Source organism: Ovis canadensis, chromosome 18 (genome assembly GCF_042477335.2).
Source record: "Ovis canadensis isolate MfBH-ARS-UI-01 breed Bighorn chromosome 18, ARS-UI_OviCan_v2, whole genome shotgun sequence".
Classification (NCBI taxonomy): domain Eukaryota; kingdom Metazoa; phylum Chordata; class Mammalia; order Artiodactyla; family Bovidae; genus Ovis; species Ovis canadensis.
The window spans coordinates 44198527-44220774 of NC_091262.1; the positions used below are offsets into that span (position 1 = coordinate 44198527).

Below are 22248 nucleotides of genomic sequence, written 5' to 3' on the forward strand. Positions count from 1 at the left end.
ACCAAAGGCAACTCATGTCCTCCTTGGCCCTTGTGTAACATCTCTAACCTGCGGCTTTGCGTTGTCACAAGGGAGTTTTTAACCACAACCAATACTCCTGTTTGGGTCGTTTTTTGAAGCTCGTAACCAGACAAATAATCTTATGTGTATTTTACTTTGTTTAAACTGCTGCTGCTTCTGTTTTATTGAATTGTGCTAATTATCGGTGACCCTTCGGTTTACACAAATAAAGAATTCCCAAACGAATTGAGCTGTATGCTTTCGTCTACCCATTTAGATGCCTTGTTTCATCTTGGCTCAGCTTGCCACTAAGGATGGCTGCTCGAAGTATTCAGAGTGGGCAGAGGGGCGACAGACTAGCACCAGTTAACTGCTTTCATGAGAACATTCCCCTTGACCCCCTCCCTCACCTTTGCTTATTCCAGGGCACTAAAGGTCACTCGTATACCCATCGCACACTGTCCTATGGGCTGAATACCCACCACTCTGGACTCATCTGTTGCTCAGTTGACAAACGCAGCTGCTTGTTGACAGTTCTGTTAAGTTTAATTTCAAGTTACACATTAAATACAATCAAAAAGGCAGCAGCAGTTTTATTAAGCATCAGAGTCAGTGGGCGTGTGCATTGATGGAATGCCTGGTAATAGGATGATGGGAGTGGCAGCATCCAATGAGAGTCCACAGTAGGCCAGGCTGAGAGGGGAGTTACAACAGAGCGCTTTCCCGGCCGCATACTTCACCCAAGCCGTCTTCCCTCTCCTCCCTCCCCTCAGCGCTCAGTCCACCTCCAGCTGGCTGGTGAAGTGAGCTATCAGCCTGTTAAATCTACCTGAAACTAAGGTCCCAAACTGTCAGCCCTTTAGTTCTGAGAAGGAGAGCTAATCTCATTGTCACCTGAACAAAAAGCATTACTTAAAACTGTCCACACATGAAGCTTCTCGGGGTTGTCAGCTGTTGTTGGTGTAAGACCTGGCAGATACCAGGACTGTGCCTAACCTGGAGAACCTAAGAGACTTGCCAAAAATCCATGTGCCCAGACCAAAGAGGACGTGGGGGTCAGGAAGACACTCAGCCTGCCATCTTAAGGAGAAACCAGGGAGGGATGACCCCTGCTTACTTTTTCTGCTCTTGGTAAAAGGATTCAATGACATCTTTGTACTTCTCCAGGACTGCGAGCCGTTTCAGTTTCATTGTGGGACCTAAGAGAAATTGGAAGAGATGAGTGAGGCCTGGGCTCTGAGATGTCTGTGAGGGTTATGCGGTAAAGCTCTAGACTCACTAAGTTCCATAACTCTGGAACTAAGCCAGACCAACAAGTAGCCGGCCTCCAAAATGGCCCATCATGGTGATCCCTGTACCTGGCAGTCATACCCCTTGTGTGGCTCCTTCCCACACTGTGCCAGGGTTGGTCTAATACAGAGGAAGTTGGGTAGTTTACATGACGTAACTAATAGGCAGATCATCCCTGCATTTCAGTGATCGCTAATACGATGTTGGACATTATGCTTTGACGGCTTGTGATGGGGGCAGAGGAAAGACCTGGCCAGGGAGGGCCTCTGCCATGGTCTTTACAAGAGGTCTTCCTTGTATCACTTGGCCTTCGTTCTCTCCTCTCAGGAAAGGCTGAAAGGGCTCTGCTTTGAGTAGCTTAGATTCCATTTTGTGCTAACTCACACTTGGCTGTGTAACTGGAGACTTCAAGATCAAAGCCATTTATAGAAACTGCTTAGAGAGGACATCTCTCTGGTTGACCTTACATTCAATTTGTTAGCGCCAGATAGCCAGATAAACTCAGGGTCTTTGATAGCAGCTCAGCATTACTGTAGATAGTTGCCTCTGGGTTCAGCCTTGACGGGTTGGAGGGAGTCTCACTGAAAAAGCCATTTCCACCTCGCCCTGTGTCATGAACACCCCAAGATGCTACAGCCAAGAGCGACTTCATCCATCCGGCTGAGGCCACACAAGTGGTCTTTTCTGATTCTGTGGACCATTGGTCCAGAAGGGTTTCATCCCTTTACCTGTTGCATGAGCTGCCTTTACAAAAGATTATGGTGTTCTCACTCCCTGGAGCCAGGTGAAACTCTAGCCCAAACTCTAACAGGGCCTTGGTGTCTGGTTGGTGGTCCCATTGTGCTTTCAGAGGAAAACAATTCCTTAGTCAAAGCAAAGTTAAATGTCGTATGTTCAAATGAATGAGTTCCAGCACATGTACATTGAACAGGATCTACCCAAACACAAGCCCAGGCACTGAGCAGTCAAGGTCCTCCCACAGGAAGGAGGTAGGTGTCACCGAAGTGCCATCAGAGACCTTTGGTTTGCCAAGGCTGCTTCCTAGTGGGCACCTCCCAGGCTCTGCCATGGCCTCTGCCCACCTGCACAGCCCCTGCAATTGTGTAAAGAAAACACCTACCCAACTCTCCGCCTGAAATGGAGAAGTCCCTCTCAAGAATGGCCCACTTCTGGATGTGGTAGGGTCGCGCAGCTGCATTCATGTTGACTCTCTGGATCCCTTCTCCGATGGCCTGATACACGGCCTCATCCTTCTTCCCCACAACCTCAGATACCGTGGTGGCTTTGCTGCCCACCCTCTGGCAGAACTCCATAGCTTGTTCCGTCAGATTATCCGTGGGCTCAAAGGTGCCAGGGTCCAGAGTGCACTGAAAAGCCAGAGACAGATCAGAACCAAGCCTCACTCCACAGGCCGCGTGCCCGGGCCTTGGAGGAGGTCTCACTGCTCATCGTCACGGATGTGGATCACTGTGAGCTGTTTCAGAGAGATGGTTCTAGAATGAATAGCACATGCTACTCAGACTGCTTGAGCCCCTTAGGGCAGGTGGAAGGAAGGGAGGACTGAGATTTAGATGACCTCAGCCAATGAGATCATCTTTTAAAACAGGGGCCACAACTCTGGGCCCGTCTACTACCCCAGAATCAGATACAAGACATAAAACTGGGAGGTATCTACAGCACTTTGTACATTGGACTGTACTAAAAAACACAGGATCACCAAGACAGCACATTACTAACTCTAAAACAGGGCAGAAGGTATTCCTGTATGCCATGGCTGCCCCGTAGTACAGGAAGAACTGACTACTTATTCCAGAATACGGTTGTGACATCCGCACTGTCTTGGCCAAATGTTGCTTCTGCCTGAGGCCAGACCCGTAGACCAGCCACCTGCTGCTCCTTCCTCCACCCCCCAGACACACCTTCAAGGTGAGCAGCATGGACAGGAACTTCCTCTGGTCTCCAATCAGCATGGCGTTGCTGATGACCGGCAGCTCCGTCTTCACGGCCTCCTCAATGGGCACAGGGGGCACGTTTTCCCCGCCAGCCGTGATGATTAACTCTGAGGAGGTAAGGCCAGGCCCCCCACATAGGCTTTAGTCCAGGGGCTCAGGACAAGTACACCCAGACTCTGCCTGGAGAGCTGACCCTCTATGGCCAGAAGGACCCAGGTTCGATCACACACCTGCCTGCATGATTTCCAGAAAGGTATTCACCCATTCACCTAGCTTCAGTTTCCCCTGGGAAATTGAGGTGCGGGGTTCCCACAGGGATGCTGCGGGCATTGGGCAACATAGATAAAGCACCTCTTCCCCGGACGTGTCCCCAGCTTTCTTCCCTGGGGGAGCCAAGTTGCTCATGGGAAATTTGAAGTTTCATGCTTTATTTTAAATTTTACTTCTAATTTGTTTTCTGCTCGGCATCATATCCACGTTTGCATATAGAAATACAAAATATTACCCCTCACATCTCAGTAGTTAGGACTCAGTGCTTTCACTGTTGGGGCCCAGGTTCAATCTCTGGTTGGGGAACTAAGATCCTGCAAGTCGAGGAGCATGCCCCACCCTTCCCTCCCCCAAAAAATTACGTCCTCCAATTTTCTGGAAAGGCTTGCCTTGTTTACAGAGGGAATTTGAATTCCAGCTTTGTCATTTATTAGCTGTGTGACCTTGAGCAAATTACTTAACCTCTCTGGTTGTCCTCATTAGTTGGGTTGGAGTAATAGCAGAATCTTCCCCACAGGAGACAATAGTAAGTAAAACAATGTCATTCGTTCATTATTTTTCATTGGCCATTCATTCATTCACCTAAAAACCTTTAACTGGCCCTACCTCTCAGCTCTGTGGCAGCTTGGCACCCACCACCTTGCTGCAGCTGGGGGTGGAGAGGCCAGGAGGTGTGGTCAGAGGGAGCAGGTTCCTCCAAGCCCTGGATCAACCCCACAGGGAGTCCCGGGGTCCCCAACTTCTCAAGTGTTCATCGATGGCAAGGCATGTGGCATTAACCAAGAGTTCAATACTTATAGTGGGTATAAATAGTGGTGGCAGTATAATTGCTTCCATGTCCCACCACAGCCTTGAACCCAGCTGGTGGCACTCACCTTTGAGACGCCCCGTGATATAGAGGAAGCCGTCAGCATCCAGGCGGCCCGTGTCTCCCGTGTGCAGCCAACCCTCAGTGTCGATGGCCTCACACGTCTTGTCCTCCATGTTCAGGTAGCCCATGAAGATGGTGCGGCCCCACAGGCAGATCTCCCCGATGCCCTCTGCGTCCTCATTCACCAGCTTCACCCGGCAGCCTGGCACCACCTTGCCGGAACTGGGTGTAGAAAGGCCAGGAGACATGGTCAGAGAGAGTAGTTTCCTCCAAGGCCTGGATCAGCCCCTACAGGGAGCCCTGGGGCCCCCAACCTCTCAGTGTTCATCGACAGCTAGAATGTCCCCTCTCGGGATTTTTGGGGTCCTCATAGCTAAGAGTGGAGAAGGCAATGGCACCCCACTCCAGTACTCTTGCCTGGAAAATCCCATGGATGGAGGAGCCTGGTAGGCTGCAGTCCATGGGGTCACTAAGAGTCGGACACGACTGAGCGACTTCACTTTCACTTTTCACTTTCCTGCATTGGAGAAGGAAATGGCAACCCACTCCAGTGTTCTTGCCTGGAGAATCCCAGGGAGGGCGGAGCCTGGTGGGCTGCCGTCTATGGGGTCACACAGAGTCGGATACGACTGAAATGACTTAGCAGCAGGAGCATAGCTAAGAGGTAGGGCCAGTTAAAGGTTTTCAGGTGAATGAATGAATGAATGGGCAAAATCTTAATGGGATAACTTCAAGTGCTGTGATGGGCAGGCAGGGAGGGGAGATATTTAAGTACAACAGAGAATCTTTCAACTCCCCACTGCCAACTCCCCAGAGCTGACTGCCTCCCCAGAGCTGACTGCCTCCCCACTTCATCAGAGGACTAGCCCAGTCCTCCCCACCAGCTCCCAACGCAGTTGGAGCCTGGGCCATCAACAATGCTGGGACACCCTCTAACACACCCCATGCTATTGGAGGGAGGGAACAAAGGGATGTTCCTCCCTCAGAACCCTGCTCAGGGAGCCTCTGAGCTGCAAGGCTGTTTATATCCACAGACCCATGTGACACTGTCACAGGGACCGCCCCCACAAGACTCAGGCCTGGCAAAGGGACTTGGCCCAAGATAGAGCTGTTGGCACTCAGGGATCCATTGTCCAGCGATCTGGGCCCAGGGTCCTAATCAGCAGATAGGCACCGACAGGCATCAGCAAAGATGTTCAGGCCAGCATCTGTGCCCAAACCTGGGACACACCTGTAGAGTCGGTAGTTGTAGGGGCTGGACATAAAGTGGGGGCCTGAGGTCTCGCTGAGGCCATAGCCTGCATATAAGCGGATGTTGAGGCCCAGGAAGAAGTGCTGTGTCTCCGCAGTCATGGGGGCTGCCCCGTAGAAGTTCTTCTGACACTTGGCAAAGCCTAGTGCCTGGCGGACCTTGGCTAGCACCAGGTAATCTGCCAGTCGGGTTGTGAAGGGCTTCAGATCACTGGTGGGAGAGAGAGAATGGCTCACAGAAGACAACACATGGACACACGTGCATTAAAAGGGAGGGGGGTGGTCAGTGGGTACCCTGAATGGCAATTTCAGTTATCTACTCTGATCGATTAGTGCTGATGCTGAATCCATCACTAAATATTTTCAATATTGGCCATGTAGTTTTGTGCAAATACCTCTTGAGCAAGAAGTCAGAAGGACAGATTCAGCTGTGTATGACAACACAGATGCACAAAAGTGCACACACACTAATATGCACATGTAGACACTTGAAGGATGTATGCATGGACACGTGAACACACGTGTCTGATTCCATTTGAAACCCTTGAATGAGTCATTTATACATATTTACTTTTCACATCCAGGCAAATGAAATGGTACAGACGTGTACACATCGGATGTGACATGATACAGTTTCACAGACACACTAGTGGTAGAAAACATTTCCAAATTGAAACAGGCCAGATTTATGCTGTTGACCCTCCTACAGCACTGGGTAAGAATTTAAAAGCAATCAAAAGGCTGTGGGTGGAAGATTGGGATGTTGAGAAGGCTGGAAAAGCCCCCATCACTGTGGCCTCTACTTGAGCCACCTTCTGAAGTCAAGAGTCCCCTCAGGAGACTGCCAGAAGCTGCTCTCAGGGAGGTGCATGCTACTCCAGAGGGAGCAAGTCAGTCTTTGCAGTCAGAACGCAAAGATGGGGTTACTGTCTCCTGTGGGATCTGGGAGGAGAACAGGGCTCAAGCCCAGCCACTGACGGGGCCTCTGCGAAGGGGTCAGGATAAGCCTGGCCTCTCAGATCCTAGGTTGTATCCTGGGGTCATGAGCCAGCCCTGTTGCCTCCCCAGGCCTCTTGTCCCCTGGCCCCCTGTACCTGCTCGGGCAGGTGAGGTTCTGCTCCAAGGTCACCGACATGGCCCAGAGCAGCATCTTGCGCCGGATGAAGCCAGACTGAGCCACCACCTCCCGGATCCGCTCCATGATCTTCTCCCACACCCGAGGCACTCCCATGTGGGACGTGGGCTCCACCTCCCGCAGCGTGTTCACCAGACTCCCCTGTTTGCCACCAGTGAGAGACAGGCTTGTGGTGGAGAGCCAGCTGGGAGCCAGGAGGCCTGTCCCCAGAGTCAGCATGTACCCGTGCAGGCCCCCTGCACACAGGCACTCACACAGGTGCACACCATGCAACTCACGAACCGTACTATTGGCTAGGACTCAACAGCCACCCCTTACCCGCTCCTCTTTGTTAATAGAACCCTGATGTTGCTCAGGTGCCAGGGTGGCCAGTGCTGGTGGCAGTGATTTTTCTATCAGTCTAATTAAGACATGGTCACCCTATTACTCTAAGCAGTGCCTGGGCTTCCCAGGTGGCGCTAGTGGTAAAGAACCCATCTGCTAAATCTGTTCAGTGCCTGAGTTGGGAAGATCCCCTGGAGGAGGGCATGGCAACCCACTCCAGTGTTCTTGCCTGGAGAATCCCAAGGACAGAGGAGCCTGGTGGTTTACAGTCCATAGGGTCGCAAAGAGTCAGACATGACTAAAGCAACTTAGCACGCACACACACAAGCAGTGACTAGTTGAGGAATGGACGTGGGACATGATTTGGGCCAACGTAGGGGGAGGAAGAAGTGCTAGAGGGCTTCTGGGGATGTGCTCCTCGTGGTAAAAAGAAGGAGCCCAAGCACAGGTGTAGTGTATGGGACCGTGATGTAGGGCAGGGCTGTGGTCATCTGTGACCATCCTTACACTGAGGGTGGCCTGTCCTTGCTGGTGTTGCAGACCCACAGAACCACTCTGACTCAACTTCACTTTATGTAATATCATTGAGTTCCCTTCTTGTTTGGTCATCTGAGTTAGGCTGTGAACACACAGGGGACCGGCAGGCTCACAAATGCTCGCACAGGGCCCGCAGACACAAGCACACACATGGGCACACGTACAGGCAGAGAGGCAGACCGACCTTCAGAGCATCAGGCTCGGCAAAGCAGACCTGGGCCCCCCACTGGATGCCTGTCCACAGGTCATAGATCTGGGCGGCGATGTGGCTGAGTGGCAGGTAGCTGACCACCACCTCCTGCTGGATTTCCGAAGGTTGGATGTCACCAGCCTGGCTGCCGTACCGTGCCGTCCATGTGATCTGGAGGATGGGCAGATGGGCCCCAGGCAGTATCTTCAAGTCAGCTCTGGAAGTGCCCACACCTGGAGCCACCCTAAGGGCTTGGGGTACTTCTTTGGAGTGTTCTTTGAACACCTTCCTGGGCATCTCTGCAGGAACCCCTCTGGGCCAGGCCTTGCCCTTCCATCCCCCTCCACTTTGCTGGGCTCAGTCTGGACCACAGACTTAAGAGCCGTCGTACTTAGATCCCTGAACAGAGGGGCTGAAGGAGCCCCCTCGAGGGCCGCTGGGGCAAGGCCATTGCCCAGGTCCACCCTCAGCCCACCCCACACATCTGGGCATCCGTCCTACATTGTCCTGACTCAGCATCACGCCCTTGGGGTTCCCAGTAGTGCCCGACGTGTAGACCAGTGTACAGCACTGGTTAGGCTTCTGGGCGTTGATGATGATGTCCAGGGCCTCCTCAGGCACCTCATTCCCGAGCTCCATGAGCTCCTCCATCTGCACCAGGTGGGAGAGTGGGGGCAGTCCTGGTGAGCTGGGTGGACTCACACAGGTCCCCACCGCCCCCCAGGCCCCTCTACGCATACTGTGTACACGCTGGGCATCCGCGTCGGAGGAGCTTCTCTATATATCACTACTGCCTTCAGATGTGGTAGGTGTTTCCAGATCTGTGTGGACAGAGAAAATAAGTGGGGTTTCATTAAAAATAAAAGGCACTTCTTAAGAAGAGCCCCATCCCCAGGTGTCTGCCAGCCTGGCAGGAGCCTTGTGGCAAAGGTTGTTGGTTCCCAGCTCTGACCTTTTACTCAGCAGGACACCTGCCACCTTTAACGCCCAATTTCCCATCATGAGAACTTTGGAGCATCAAAGGTGGAATAAACAGGGGGCAGGGAATGACTTCTATTAAAGGAAAGCCAGACAAGCTGGGGCCTGGCTGAACGGAGCAGAGGACTGTGTAGCTATGGAAGAGAGAAGCACGGAGGAAGGGGTAGAGGAAATCAGAACTCAGTTATCTCACTAAGTTGAGGTGTCAGAGGTCAGAGTTCAGGAAAGCTGGGGTGCCTAGAATTTGTGAGATAGAATACCAGACAGGAGAGAACTGGCAGAGAAAGAGTTTGACAAATCTTCTTTAGGTGTCTTCTTGAGTCTTTGGCAGGATATTGACTGCAGCCATGAAATTAAAAGACGCTTACTCCTTAGAAGGAAAGTTATGACCAACCTAGATAGCATATTCAAAAGCAGAGACATTACTTTGCCAACAAAGGTCCGCCTAGTCAAGGCTATGGTTTTTCCAATAGTCATGTATGGATGTGAGACTTGGACTGTAAAGAAAGCTGAGCACCGAAAAATCGATGCTTTTGAACTGTGGTGTTGGAGAAGACTCTTGAGAGTCCCTTGAACTGCAAGGAGATCCAACCAGTCCATTCTGAAGGAGATCAGTCCTGGGTGTTCATCAGAAGGACTGGGGCTGAAGCTGAAACTCCAATACTTTGGCCACCTCTTCCGAAGAGTTGACTCATTGGAAAAGACTCTGATGCTGGGAGGGATTGGGGGCAGGAGGAGAAGGGGACAACAGAGGATGAGATGGCTGGATGGCATCACTGACTCGATAGACGTGAGTCTGAGTGAACTCCGGGAGTTGGTGATGGACAGGGAGGCCTGGTGTGCTGCGATTCATGGGGTCGCAAAGAGTCGGACATGACTGAGCAACTGAACTGAGCTGAATCCACACAGGCACAGGAGAAACTTCATGAAACTGGAAGAACAGATGCTGGAGGAAGATCAATAGCTGGGGCTGGAAGACAAACAAGAGCTTGTATGGGGCCAGAGATACCTGTGTTTCCATCAGCCAGAGTGAAGGGGCCCTTAGGAGGTATGAAATACAGACTTCAGAAGTGACAAGTGTTAGTTATGGGGCTAAATTAGCCTTAGAGGAAAGGCTATGTAAACCTGCCCTGAAAGGCTTCATTAAACACAAGTTTCAAAACGAAGTTGAAAAAGAGGAAAAAACTGGAATAAATTAACATGGGGGAGAAAACCAAGAAACCTAACATACCTGTAATTGGAGTCCTAGGAAAGATTTTTTAATTGAAAAAATCCCGAGAAATTTCTAAATTTGATTAAAACTATAAATCCATCAACTCAAGACTCCCAGTGAATCCCAAGCAGGATAAGCACAAAGAAAAACCATCCCAAGACACAATCTAATTGCTGAAAACCAGTGATAAAGGAAAAAATCTTAAAAGGTCAGAGAAACAAGGTATACCATGTGGAAAGGAACAAAGATAAGAAAATATAGACTATTTATCAGAAGTTGTGCAAAGTAGAAAACATTGGAATGGAGTCTTTAAAAAGCTAAAAGGGAAAAAAAAGAAACCCCATCAACCCTGAATTCTAAACCAAATGAAAATACCTTTTGAAAAATGAAGGCAAAAATGAGAAGCTGACAGAAGGCATTGCCCTTGGACTTGTATTCCAAGAAATGTTAAAGAAAGTTCTTTGGGAGGAAGGAGGATGAACCAGATGAAAACTCGGGGAGGACATGAAGGGATGAAGGGAGCCAGAAATGGCACATACGTGAGTAAGACAAAAAGACATCTTCCCTTTCTTTAAAAAAATTTTTGAATGATACATGACTATTTAAATACTACATTGCAGTGACTTCTCTGCTGGGTCCAGTGGCTAAGACTCTGTTCTCCCAGTGCAGAGGGCTCAGGTTTAATCCCTGGTCAGGAAACTAGATCCCACATGTCAAAACTAAGAGTTGAGCTCCCATGCCACAGTGGAGATCGAAGATCCCAAGAGCTGCATCTAAGATCTGACATCAGTTCAGTTCAGTCGCTCAGTCGTGTCCGACTCTTTGCGACCCCATGAATCACAGCACGCCAGGCCTCCCTGTCCATCACCAACTCCCAGAGTTCACTCAAACTCATGTCCATCGAGTCAGTGATGCCACCCAGCCATCTCATCCTCTGTTGTCCCCTTCCCCTCCTGCCCCCAATCCCACCCAGCATCAGGGTCTTTTCCAATGAGTCAACTCTTTGCATCAGGTGGCCAAAGTATTGGAGATTCAGCTTCAGCATCAGTCTTTCCAATGAACACTCAGGACTGATCGCCTTTAGAATGGACTGATTGGATCTCCTTGCAGTCCAAGGGACTCTCAAGAGTCTTCTCCAACACCACAGTTCAAAAGCATCAAAAGCATCAATTCTTCAGCGCTCAGCTTTCTTCACAGTCCGACTCTCACATCCATACATGAACACTGGAAAAACCATAGCCTTGACTAGGTGGACCTTTGTTGGCAAAGTAATGTCTCTGCTTTTGAATATGCTATCTAGGTTGGTCATAACTTTTCCTCCAAGGAGTAAGCATCTTTTAATTTCATGGCTGCAATCACCATCTGCAGTGATTTTGGAGCAAAAAAAAAAAAAAGTCTCTCACTGTGTCCACTGTTTCCCCATCTATTTGCCATGAAGTGATGGGACCGGATGGCATGATCTTAGTTTTCTGAATGTTGAGTTTTAAGCCAACTTTTTCACTCTCCACTTTCACTTTCATCAAGAGGCTTTTTAGTTCTTCTTCACTTTCTGCCATAAGGGTGGTGTCATCTGCATATCTGAGGTTATTGATATTTCTCCTGGCAATCTTGGTTCCAGCTTGTACTTCTTCCAGCCCAGTGTTTCTCATGATGTACTCTGCATAGAAGTTAAATAAGCAGGGTGACAATATACAGTCTTGACATACTTCTTTTCCTATTTGGAACCAGTCTGTTGTTCCATGTCCAGTTCTAACTGTTGCTTCCTGACCTGCAGATAGGTTTCTCAAGAGGCAGGTCAGGTGCTCTGGTATTCCCATCTCTTGAAGAATTTTCCACAGTTTATTGTGATCCACACAGTCAAAGGCTTTGGCATAGTCAATAAAACAGAAATAGATGTTTTTCTGGAATTCTCTTGCTTTTTCCATGATCCAGCAGATGCTGGCAAATTGATCTCTGGTTCCTCTGCCTTTTCTAAAACCACCTTGAACATCTGGAAGTTCATGGTTCATGTATTGCTGAAGCCTGGCTTGGAGAATTTTGAGCATTGCTTTACTAGCATGTGAGATGAGTGCAATTGTGCGGTAGTTTGAGCATTTTTGGCATTGCCTTTCTTCGGGATTGGAATGAAAATGGACCTTTTCCAGTCCTGTGGCCACTGCTGAGTTTTCCAAATTTGCTGCCATATTGAGTGTAATACTTTCACAGCATCATCTTTCAGGATTTGAAACAGCTCAACTGGAATTTCATCACCTCCACTAGTTTTGTTCGTAGTGATGCTTTCTAAGGCCCACTTGACTTCACATTCCAGGATGTCTGGCTCTAGGTGAGTGATCACACCATCGTGATTATCTGGGTCATGAAGATCTTTTTTGTACAGTTCTTTTGTGTATTCTTGCCACCTCGTCTTAATATCTTCTGCTTCTGTTAGGTCCAGACCATTTCTGTCCTTTACCGAGCACATCTTTGCATGAAATGTTCCCATGGTATCTCTAACTTTCTTGAAGAGATCTCTAGTCTTTCCCATTCTGTTGTTTTCCTCTATTTCTTTGCATTGATCTCTAAGGAAGGCTTTCTTATCTCTCCTTGCATTCTTTGGAACTCTGCATTCAGATGCTTATATCATTTCTTTTCTCCTTTGCTTTTTGCTTCTCTTCTTTTCACAGCTATTTGTAAGGCCTCCTCAGACAGCCATTTTGCTTTTTTGCATTTCTTTTTCTTGGGGATGGTCTTGATCCCTGTGTCCTGTACAATGTCATGAACCTCATTCCATAGTTCATCAGGCACTCTGTCTATCAGATCTAGTCCCTTAAATCTATTTCTCACTTCCACTGTATAATCATAAGGGATTTGATTTAGGTCGTACCTGAATGGTCTAGTGGTTTTCCCTACTTTATTCAATTTAAGTCTGAATTTGGCAATAAGGAGTTCATGATCTGAGCCACAGTCAGCTCCCAGTCTTATTTTTGCTGACTGTATAGAGCTTCTCCATCTTTGGCTGCAAAGAATATAATCAATCTGATTTCGGTGTTGACCATCTGGTGATGTCCATGTGTAGAGTCTTCTCTTGTGTTGCTGGAAGACGATGTTTGCTATGACCAGTGCGTTCTCTTGGCAAAAGTCTATTAGCCTCTGCCCTGCTTCATTCCGTACTCCAAGGGCAATTTGCCTGTTACTCCCGGTGTTTCTTGACTTCCTACTTTTCCATTCCAGTCCCCTATAATGAAAAGAACATCTTTTTAGGATGTTAGTTCTAAAAGGTTTTGTAGGTCTTCATAGAACCGTTCAACTTCAGCTTTTTCAGGGTTACTGGTTGGGGCATAGGCTTGGATTACTGTGATATTGAATGGTTTGCCTTGGAAACCAACAGAGATCATTCTGTTGTTTTTGAGATTGCATCCAAGTACTGCATTTCGGACTCTTTTGTTGACCATGATGGCTACACCATTTCTTCTAAGGGATTCCTGCCCGCAGTAGTAAATATAATAGTCATCGGAGTTAAATTCACCCATTCCAGTCCATTTTAGTTCGCTGATTCCTAGAATGTCGACATTCATTCTGCCAGCTCCTGTTTGACCACTTCCAATTTGCCTTGATTCATGGACCTGACATTCCAGGTTCCTATGCAATATTGCTCTTTACAGTATTGGACCTTGTTTCTATCGTCAGTCGCATCCACAACTGGGTATTGTTTTTGCTTTGGCTCCATCCCTTCATTCTTTTTGGAGTTATTTCTGCACTGATCTCCAGTAGCATATTGGGCACTTACCGACCTGGGGAGTTCCTCTTTCAGTATCCTATCATTTTGCCTTTTCATACTGTTCATGGGGTTCTCAAGGCAAGGATACTGAAGTGCTTTGCCATTCCCTTCTCCAGTGGACCACATTCTGTCAGGCCTCTCCACCATGACCTGTCCGTCTTGCGTGGCCCCACACGGTATGGCTGTGGTCCATGTGATCTGACAAGATCTGACATAGCCAAATAAATAAATAAGTAAGTAAATAAAATACTACATTGCAGGAGTTATAACTTACACAGAAGTTAAGCATGAATGACAACAGCACAAAGTATGGAAAAGGGATGCAAGTACACTGTTGTAAGATTCAGATGTTACATGCAAAGTAGTACAATATTACATTCTAATTGTATTTGAAAGTAGACTGCAGTGAGTTAAAGATGCATATTGTAAGCCCTAGAGCAAACACTAGACGGAGAGCTAAGAAGCCAGTAGATATAATGGAATGAAAAGGAAAGTGTCAGCCACTCAGTCATGTCCCATTCTTTATGATCCCATAGACTATAGCCCACCAGGCTCCTCTGTCCATGGAATTTTTCTGAAAAGAATGCTGGAGTGGGTTGCCATTCCCTTCTCCAGGGGATCTTCCCCACCCAGGGATTGAACCCACATCTGTTGCATTGCAGGCAAATTCTTTATCATCTGAGCCACCAGTCATTCAGTCGTGTCAGACTCTTTGCAGCCCTATGGACTGCAGCACGCCCGGCCTCCCTGTCCATCACCAACTCCCAGAGTTTACTCAAACTCATGTCCATCGAGTTGGTGATGCCATCCAACCATCTCATCCTCTGTCATCCCCTTCTCCTCCTGCCCTCAATCTTTCCCAGCATCAGGGTCTCTTCAAATGAGTCAGCTCTTCATATCGGGTGGCCAAAGTATTGGAGTTTCAGCTTCAGCATCAGTCCTTCCAATGAATATTCAAGACTGATCTCCTTTAGGATGAACTGGTTGGCTCTCCTTGCAGTCCAAGGGACTCTCAAGAGTCTTCTCCAACACCACAGTTCAAAAGCATCAGTTCTTCAGTGCTCAGTTTTCTTTATAGTCCAACTCTCACATCCATACATGACCAGATGGACCTTTGTTGGCAAAGTAATCTCTCGGCTTTTTAGTATGCTGTCTAGGTTGGTCATAACTTTTCTTTCAAGGAGCAAGTGTCTTTTAACTTCATGGCTGCAATCACCATCTGCAGTGATTTTGGAGTCCCCAAAAATAAAGTCTCTCACTGTGTTCACTGTTTCCCCATTTTTTGCCATGAAGTGATGGGACCAGATGCCATGATGTTAGTTTTCTGAATGGTGAATTTTAAGCCAACTTTTTCACTCTCCTCTTTCACTTTCATCAAGAGGCTTTTTAGTTCCTCTTCACTTTCTGCCATAAGGGTGCTGTCATCTGCATATCTGAGGTGATTGATACTTCTCCCATCAATCTTGATTCCAGCTTGTGCTTCCTCCAGCCCAGCATTTTTCATGATATACTCTGCATAGAAGTTAAATAAGCAGGGTGACAATATACAGCCTTGACGTACTCCTTTCCCAGTTTGGAACCAGTCTGTTGTTCCATGTCTAGTTCTAACTGCTGCTTCCTGACCTGCATATAGGTTTCTCAAGAGGCAGGTCAGTGGTCTGGTATTCCCATCTCTTTCAGAATTTTCCACAGTTTATTGTGATCCACACAGTCAAAGGCTTTGACATAGTCAATAAAGCAGAAATAGATGTTTTTCTGGAACTCTCTTGTTTTTTCCATGATCCAACAGATGTTAATAATTTGATCTCTGGTTCCTTTGACTTTTCTAAATCCAGCTTGAACATCTGGAAGTTCATGGTTCACGTACTGTTGAAGCCTGGCTTGAAGAATTTTCAGCCACCAGGGAAACCCATAGAATGGAATACTTAAAAATAAAACAAAAACAAAAACTCCAATCAAAAGAAATCATGAGAGAGGAGAAAAGGATCAAGGGATGGATGGGATCAAAGAACAAATAGGAAAGAACCAAGTGGTAGTTTTATAGACAATTTTGTCTGACTAGATAAAAAGTATAACTCAACTATATGCTGTCTAAAGAGACTTGCTTTAAATATAAGGACATATGTGGGTTGAAAGAGAAACAATGCCAAAATATATACCATGCAAACATTGATCAGAAGAAATCTGCAGTGGCTATATTAATATAAGACGAAGTAGCTTTGGAAGAATGGTTCTCAGAGGTAAAGAGGGACATTTCTTAATGATAGAGGGGTTAAGTCATCCAGATGACATAACAACATAACTATGTGCATACACGATAGAGTTTCATAATACACAAAGCAAAACCAGATTTAAAAGGATAAATAAATAATCCACAATAATAATTGAGATTTCAACCCTCAGTATTTGTCAGCAACAGAACAAACAGATAGAAAATTAACAGGGATATAGATGAGTTAAACAACATACCAATCAAGTTGACATTATTAACATTTCTAGAAGATTTATTCTACCCAACAAACTGAAGAATGCCCATTCATTCAACTATGCATGGAACAGTCACCAATATAGGCCAGTTTTTTATCTACCACATCTACTTTGTACAAACAGAGTGTTTCAGGCAGCAAAGAGCCCCAGGTGATGAGAGAAAGTTCTTTCTTTGGAAAATAATCCTAACTGATCAATTAGAAAACCAGTGTTTTCCCATGGCTCATGTATTCAATAATAATTAATTCAGGCAAAGTTCATCAGTAGAGAGTGATGGGGAACATCGCAGTGGATGATCAGGTGGCCCCCTGAATCCAGGGAATGAAATTCAGCATCAGTATAAGTAGTACTACCCGACATCACGTGCCTCTTGAAGCTGTGCAATGGGAAGTACACAGCACCACCTATGGGGTGTTTTTGCCAATTAGCATCTAATCTGAAGGGCATCAACGCTTGTGATCTAACAGGAAGTGTGGAGGTTACAGGGACAAGCTACACAACAGCTCAGGACGGCTGACCTAGTTTCTGCAGCATGTCTATGACAGAGGCTCTCCATTTGAGCCTGTGCCAGAATCACCAGGAGGCGTGGGCCCCACACCCTGTTGTTTAGAATCCATAGGTCTGGGTGGGTTCTGAAACTAAGTTCCCAGGTGATGTGACTGGTCCTGGACCGCACTGGTCTATGGTACAGGACAAAAGGTGGGGGCTCTGTTTTGAATTAAAAGACTCTTAAGAGACACCACCAAATGCAACACATGGGCCTGGTTTAGATCTTGATTCAAACGAATTGCCTGGAAAAACACATTGTTGGTATTAGATGATAGGAAAGAATTCTTTGACTAGTGTAAATAAAGGTGATAAAGTTGCTGTGATGAAGAAACTGTTTTATATTTTATAAATATTGAGCTATTTAGGGGGTAAAATGCTGTGATATCAGAGATTTGCCTTCAAATACTTCCTACTGATTGATGAAAAACCATTGATGATTATTAAATCTGGATGATCACTCTATGAAGGTCCACTATACTCTTCTCTCTATTTATGTTTGTCTGGAAAGTCCCAGAACACAAATTTTAAGCGATTGCCTAGGGCGGACATTTCTGATTCAGTAAGCCTGGGCCTCAGTTTCTTCAGTGGTAAATGAGGCAGGGGAAGGGCATTTGGATCAGATCAACCATCTATGCAGAGGGGGTTGTCTCCCTGAGGGAGGGGGCAAAATCTATTGGGGGGGGCTTTTTTAATTCAAAAAATTCTTTTTTTGGCCATGCAGCATGTGAGGTCTTAGTTCCTCAACCAAAGATTGAACCTGCGCCCCCTGCAGTGGAAGCGTGGAGTCTTAACCACTGGGCCACCAGGGAAACCCCTATGGGGCGTTTTTATGGCTCTACCACCCTCCCCGATCTGAGTGCCCAAGTGGAGGGGCGTGTGACTCCCTCGGGCGAGGCTGAGGAGGCGAATTAACCGTTGCTACTTAGCAGCTGAGGCTCCTGCCAGTTTGGTTCTCAAGGAATCTTAAACACTAGGGTCTCCGGGAAAGCTGGCCTTGGGGGAAACTTGGGTCAGGGGCCTCTGGCATCTACGAAGAATCTAAACCTGAGTGAATCAGGGACCCACTGAGTCCTAGGGGCCTGGGACACCCCTGCTGTTCACTATTCTCTAAATATTTGTCACCTTTCTATTAAGTGAGGGCTTCCCTTGTGGCTCAGCTGGTAAAGAATCCGCCTGCAATGCAAGAGATCCCAGTTTGATTCCTGGGTTGGGAAGATCCCCCGGAGAAGGGAAAGGCTACCCACTGTAGTATTCTGGACTGGAGAATTCCCGTGGACAGAGGAGCCCAGCAGGCTACAATCCACAGTGTCGCAGAGAGTCAGACACAACTGAAGTGACTTGGGACATTCTGTTAAGTGAAGGGCCTGAGTGCCTGGGGAGGGCAAGGAAGGGGGTGCTAAGCACGGCCCAGGTTCACCACAGCCTCTCAGAGCAGTTCACTCCAGACCCCCTCCTCTGCACCCAGACCTCCTCTCCCCAACTCAAGCATTGATCTGAGTCAGATAGAACAGAGGCTCCCACAATGAGGGAACCCTGGAAACACGGGGTTCAAAGGAGTGGAGACAGAAAAGGCCTTCTCCACCTGAGCTGAGGGAGGCCATCTAATCTGACCAGTCCAGGGCTCCAGGTCCCACTGTCCCAGGAGGCTGGAGACCACTCCTCCTGGCCTCAGGTGCAGGGGGGCACTGAGGTCCAGGTGACAGCTCCGGAACCAGGGCCAAGTCAACCCGGAGGAAGCCTCTCTGAGATGCCAGGAGCCATGGAGGGCCTTGCAGGCTGTTGGGTACAGCTGGGGCACAAAGGTGTCCTCAGGTCACCGAATGCCAGCATGGTGCTTATGCGACAGGGTCAGTCAGGAAGGGGCCTTAAATGGACCAGGAGGCATCAGTGCTCCAGAAAGGTGCCAGCTGCCCCAAGAGGCACTTTTGAGCTCCTACTGGGCCCTAGGGTCTCTAGGAGGCGCTGCAGCACTTGCTCTGGCTTGGCCCAAGCCCCACCCTGTGGCAGCCTGTACCCCCATTCCCCACCAAGACTCGGACATGAGTGCTCACGTGTCAGTGCCCTGAACCACCCTCAGGGCACTCAACCCTTCCCTGAAGGGAAAACCATGGAGGGCCATCGGCTGGCTGAGGGGGATGAGGGCTATGTTCCTTGAGCTTCCTGGGCCTCAGTTTTCAGACCCGACAAATGAGTCAGCGGCCATTGCCCTGCTGTGCTGATGTGTGCATGTGCCGGGGAGGGTTGCTGTTGAGGATGGTGGGTGACTCTGGCAGGGAAGGTGGAGGTCTGTGAGGATGCCTAGCCTGACCCCCGTGGCTGCTTCCCCCTTTCCCCCAAACCTTCAGGATCTTTTCCAGCTGCTTCTGTGTGTCGACCACGATGATGTTGGCGCGGCAGTCATAGGCGATATACTGGCAGGCCTCAGGGGAGCTGGTCGTGTAGATGCCGGTGATGATGCCACTGTCAGAGACCCAGGAGGATATGTGTCTGGGCGGGTACAACAGCCCACCCCCTCAGCCCCGACCCCTGCCCAACACACCCACAGCCCCTGGCCCCAGAGAGCTCCCATGGCCAGCCAGGCAGCTCAACACAGCTGCCCTGGGCAGAAGGGGACAACAGCGGGTCTGGAGAGGGCCCCAGGGAAGAGATGGGATGTTGGGGAGGGGTTGGGGGCCCCTAAAAAGAGATAACGACCCTCTCTTCACTCTCTGCCCCCCTCCAACCCACTGGAGACTGCCCCTCCCTCAGCCACTCACCCTGCGAAGACTGCGCCCACTGCTGAGAAGAACCACTCCGGGGAGTTGAAGGCGAGGATGGCCACGCTGTGGGCCCGCTCCAGGCCGAGCTCCAGGCCAAAGGTAGACAGGCCGGGTCAACCAGCAGGAAAGGGGCCTCTCATTCTCACCAAACCCCTCTTCCAGACAGCAGGGGACTCTGCCGGCCCACCTCAGGGACCACCTCCCAGGGTTAGAGTGTGCCCTGGGGGACCAGCCACTCAATAGCCCTTGCTAACCCTCCCAGGCCTTCCTAGGGAGCCCACCCCTCAGCCCAGTGCACCAGGCTTCCCAGCCTCCCTTGAGCGGGACGACAAATGAGAAGCTCATGCCACATCCTGCCATATAGTAAGGGTCCAGTGAAGGTAAACCCTTAGCCCCAGGCCAGAATGGACCATTAGCTCAATGAACGGGATGGTTTTACAGTGATCCTGTCTAAGGGCTTGCCCAGTGGGGTACCGGAAGGAAGTCTGTGAAGGCCAGAACTAAGGGCAGGGCTGGGGAGCGGAGAGGTCAGGCCTTGGGCGGCTTCCTCACCTTCAGGAAGCCCTTGGCAGCTTTGCGGGCCAGCAGATAGTACTGGGTGTAGGAGATGTGTTCCCACGTGCCCTGCCGCTTGAAGCCCATAGCGCTGAGGTCCCCATACTTTTCCAGGGTCGCGGAGAACATCTGATGAACAGTGCGGGGAGTCTGCGAGCAGATGGGGTCTATGCGTAGGCGGACGCGCCCGTCGGCCCGAGTCGTCCATAGCGCCTCCTCTGCAGGGAGACCACAGCTTGCATCGTGCCAGCCAGGGCTTGTCCCCAGGGGACCCCTGCTCCTTCCCTGGGCAGAGTGCCCAGGCCTCTGGTTCCCACAATGCCTTGAGCACTGAGCCACGAGGGCTGGCACACTCGCGAGGAGGCTGCCTAGAGGGGGACGCCTGATGGCCTTGAAGGATGGGCAAGGCTCTAGGGAGGCAGCAGTGAAGAGGGAGGGCAGAAGGAGGCCTTGGGGATCCTAGACATTTTTCTGCTAAGGTCCATCATGCCAGCTGGAATTTGCCCCCTGAGGCTGGGCAGTCAGCAGTGGATGTGGGGGTTGCCCCAGAAGAGCAGGACTCTCAGATCCTCTGGGGTTTCTACCCTTCCTCTGTCTCCTGAGAAGCGGCTGGGGACAGACCCAAATGGCAGAATACCAAAACATCAAAAACAGCAACACTTCCAGGGGGCTAGAGGAGACTGGAAACCAGCAGGCTCTGATCACTAGCCTGGAAAATTTCCCAGTCCCATAAAATCATCTAACCATCTCTTTGCTCATCCCTGCCAGGACCAGGCCCCATGCGAAACCCTCAAGTGGGGATCTAATCTCATCTGCACAACATGGGTCTGGTAGCCCCCTTTTACAGATGGGGCAGCTGCGGCTCAGCGAGGCTCAGTTATTTTCCCCATGTCACACAGTGGGAAAGGCATGCCTGACACTCTCCCAGGCACCATCTACCCGTTAAGTTTACTGAGTGCAATAGATGAAACAGAGCTTTACCATCTAGTCCATGAGATGTGGGGTGAGCTATTTGACCTCTGAGTCTGTTTTCTCAGGGGAAAGCTGAGGATTTAGTTCTCAGGGATGTTATGAGGGTCAAAAGAATGAAAGAGCTTCGGCATGTAGCTGGTGCCTAATAAATGCACACCTTGTTCTTCCTCCCTTTTCCCAGATCATTTGCAAAGGGAATGGGTGGTCTAGACACTTGTCCATGGGGCTGCCTTCTGGGGCCAGAGCAGTCATTCTACGTAGGTGAGTCATGGGTGAGGGAGTGAGGACCACAGGGGCTACTGCGCCACCTGCTGGCCAACCCGCTGTGAGATGGAGAGGCCCCACTTCCTTGGACATCCATCTTGAGGCAAGACCAACAGTGAGCTGTATGACAGACGCTTCTGAGGCAGCCAGCAGATGGACCCTGTCTCTTCCTTCAATACTCTAGGGTTTCATGGGAACCCTGAAGTTGGCAGAAAGAGGTGGAGGCCCTGGGGCTGGGACATTAGAGCCCCTCCTTCCTCCTGTGGAGGCCAAGGATCAGGGAAAAGGGGGCGTGCATGCTTAGTTGCTCCATCGCGTCTGAATCTTTGGGACCCTTTGGGCTGTAGCCCGCCAGGCTCCTTTGTGCATGGAATTCTCCAGGAAAGAATACTGAAGTGGGTTGCCATTTCCTCCTCCAGGCAACCTTCCTGACCCAGGGATTGAACCCGCGTCTCCTGTGTCTCCTGCACTGCAGATGGATGGATTCTTTACCCACTGCGCCATCAGAGAAGCTGTTAAAAGGGGACATATCCAGGCCCAAATAGGAAAACAGAATGTCTAGGGCAGAGGCATGGCTGCTTGGAACTGCAGGCTGTGGCAGAGAGAAGGTCACCCAGTGCCAGGCACTGTGTACTGTTGAAGGCCAAGACCAGGCTGGCTGGCATCCATGGCTGCCTTCTCTGACAGAGGCCCATCACCAGCAGCTGCTGGATCCCCGCGCCCCCTAGTGGAGGTTTGAGTCAGCGCCTGCTGAGGAGGCCTCTCCAATTGCTCCTTAGACTTCTCCAAGTCCCTTCTTCCAGGTTCTTCTTCCTGGAACCCCAGCCTGGCAGACCCCAGAGATCAACCTCTTTACAGTCTCCAACCCCTGCACTCTGTGCAAGTCCGCTCACA

General features: G+C 49.4%; 1 protein-coding gene across 1 annotated transcript in view; it reads right to left on the reverse strand.

Annotated features, from left to right (window-relative positions):
- Window positions 1-524: 524 nt before the first annotated feature.
- Window positions 525-22248, reverse strand: part of ACSBG1 (acyl-CoA synthetase bubblegum family member 1) — a 60079-nt gene continuing 38355 nt past the window's right edge. The window contains exons 3-14 of the mRNA XM_069559683.1: window positions 20116-20336; window positions 19561-19649; window positions 19144-19264; window positions 8561-8641; window positions 8322-8471; window positions 7815-7991; window positions 6729-6910; window positions 5615-5845; window positions 4388-4605; window positions 3210-3349; window positions 2411-2657; window positions 525-1199 (exon numbers count right to left, since the gene is read on the reverse strand). Of these exons, the coding sequence (XP_069415784.1) occupies window positions 1114-1199; window positions 2411-2657; window positions 3210-3349; window positions 4388-4605; window positions 5615-5845; window positions 6729-6910; window positions 7815-7991; window positions 8322-8471; window positions 8561-8641; window positions 19144-19264; window positions 19561-19649; window positions 20116-20336 (1943 nt within the window). The 3' untranslated portion in view covers window positions 525-1113. The remainder of the gene's footprint in view (window positions 1200-2410; window positions 2658-3209; window positions 3350-4387; window positions 4606-5614; window positions 5846-6728; window positions 6911-7814; window positions 7992-8321; window positions 8472-8560; window positions 8642-19143; window positions 19265-19560; window positions 19650-20115; window positions 20337-22248) is intronic.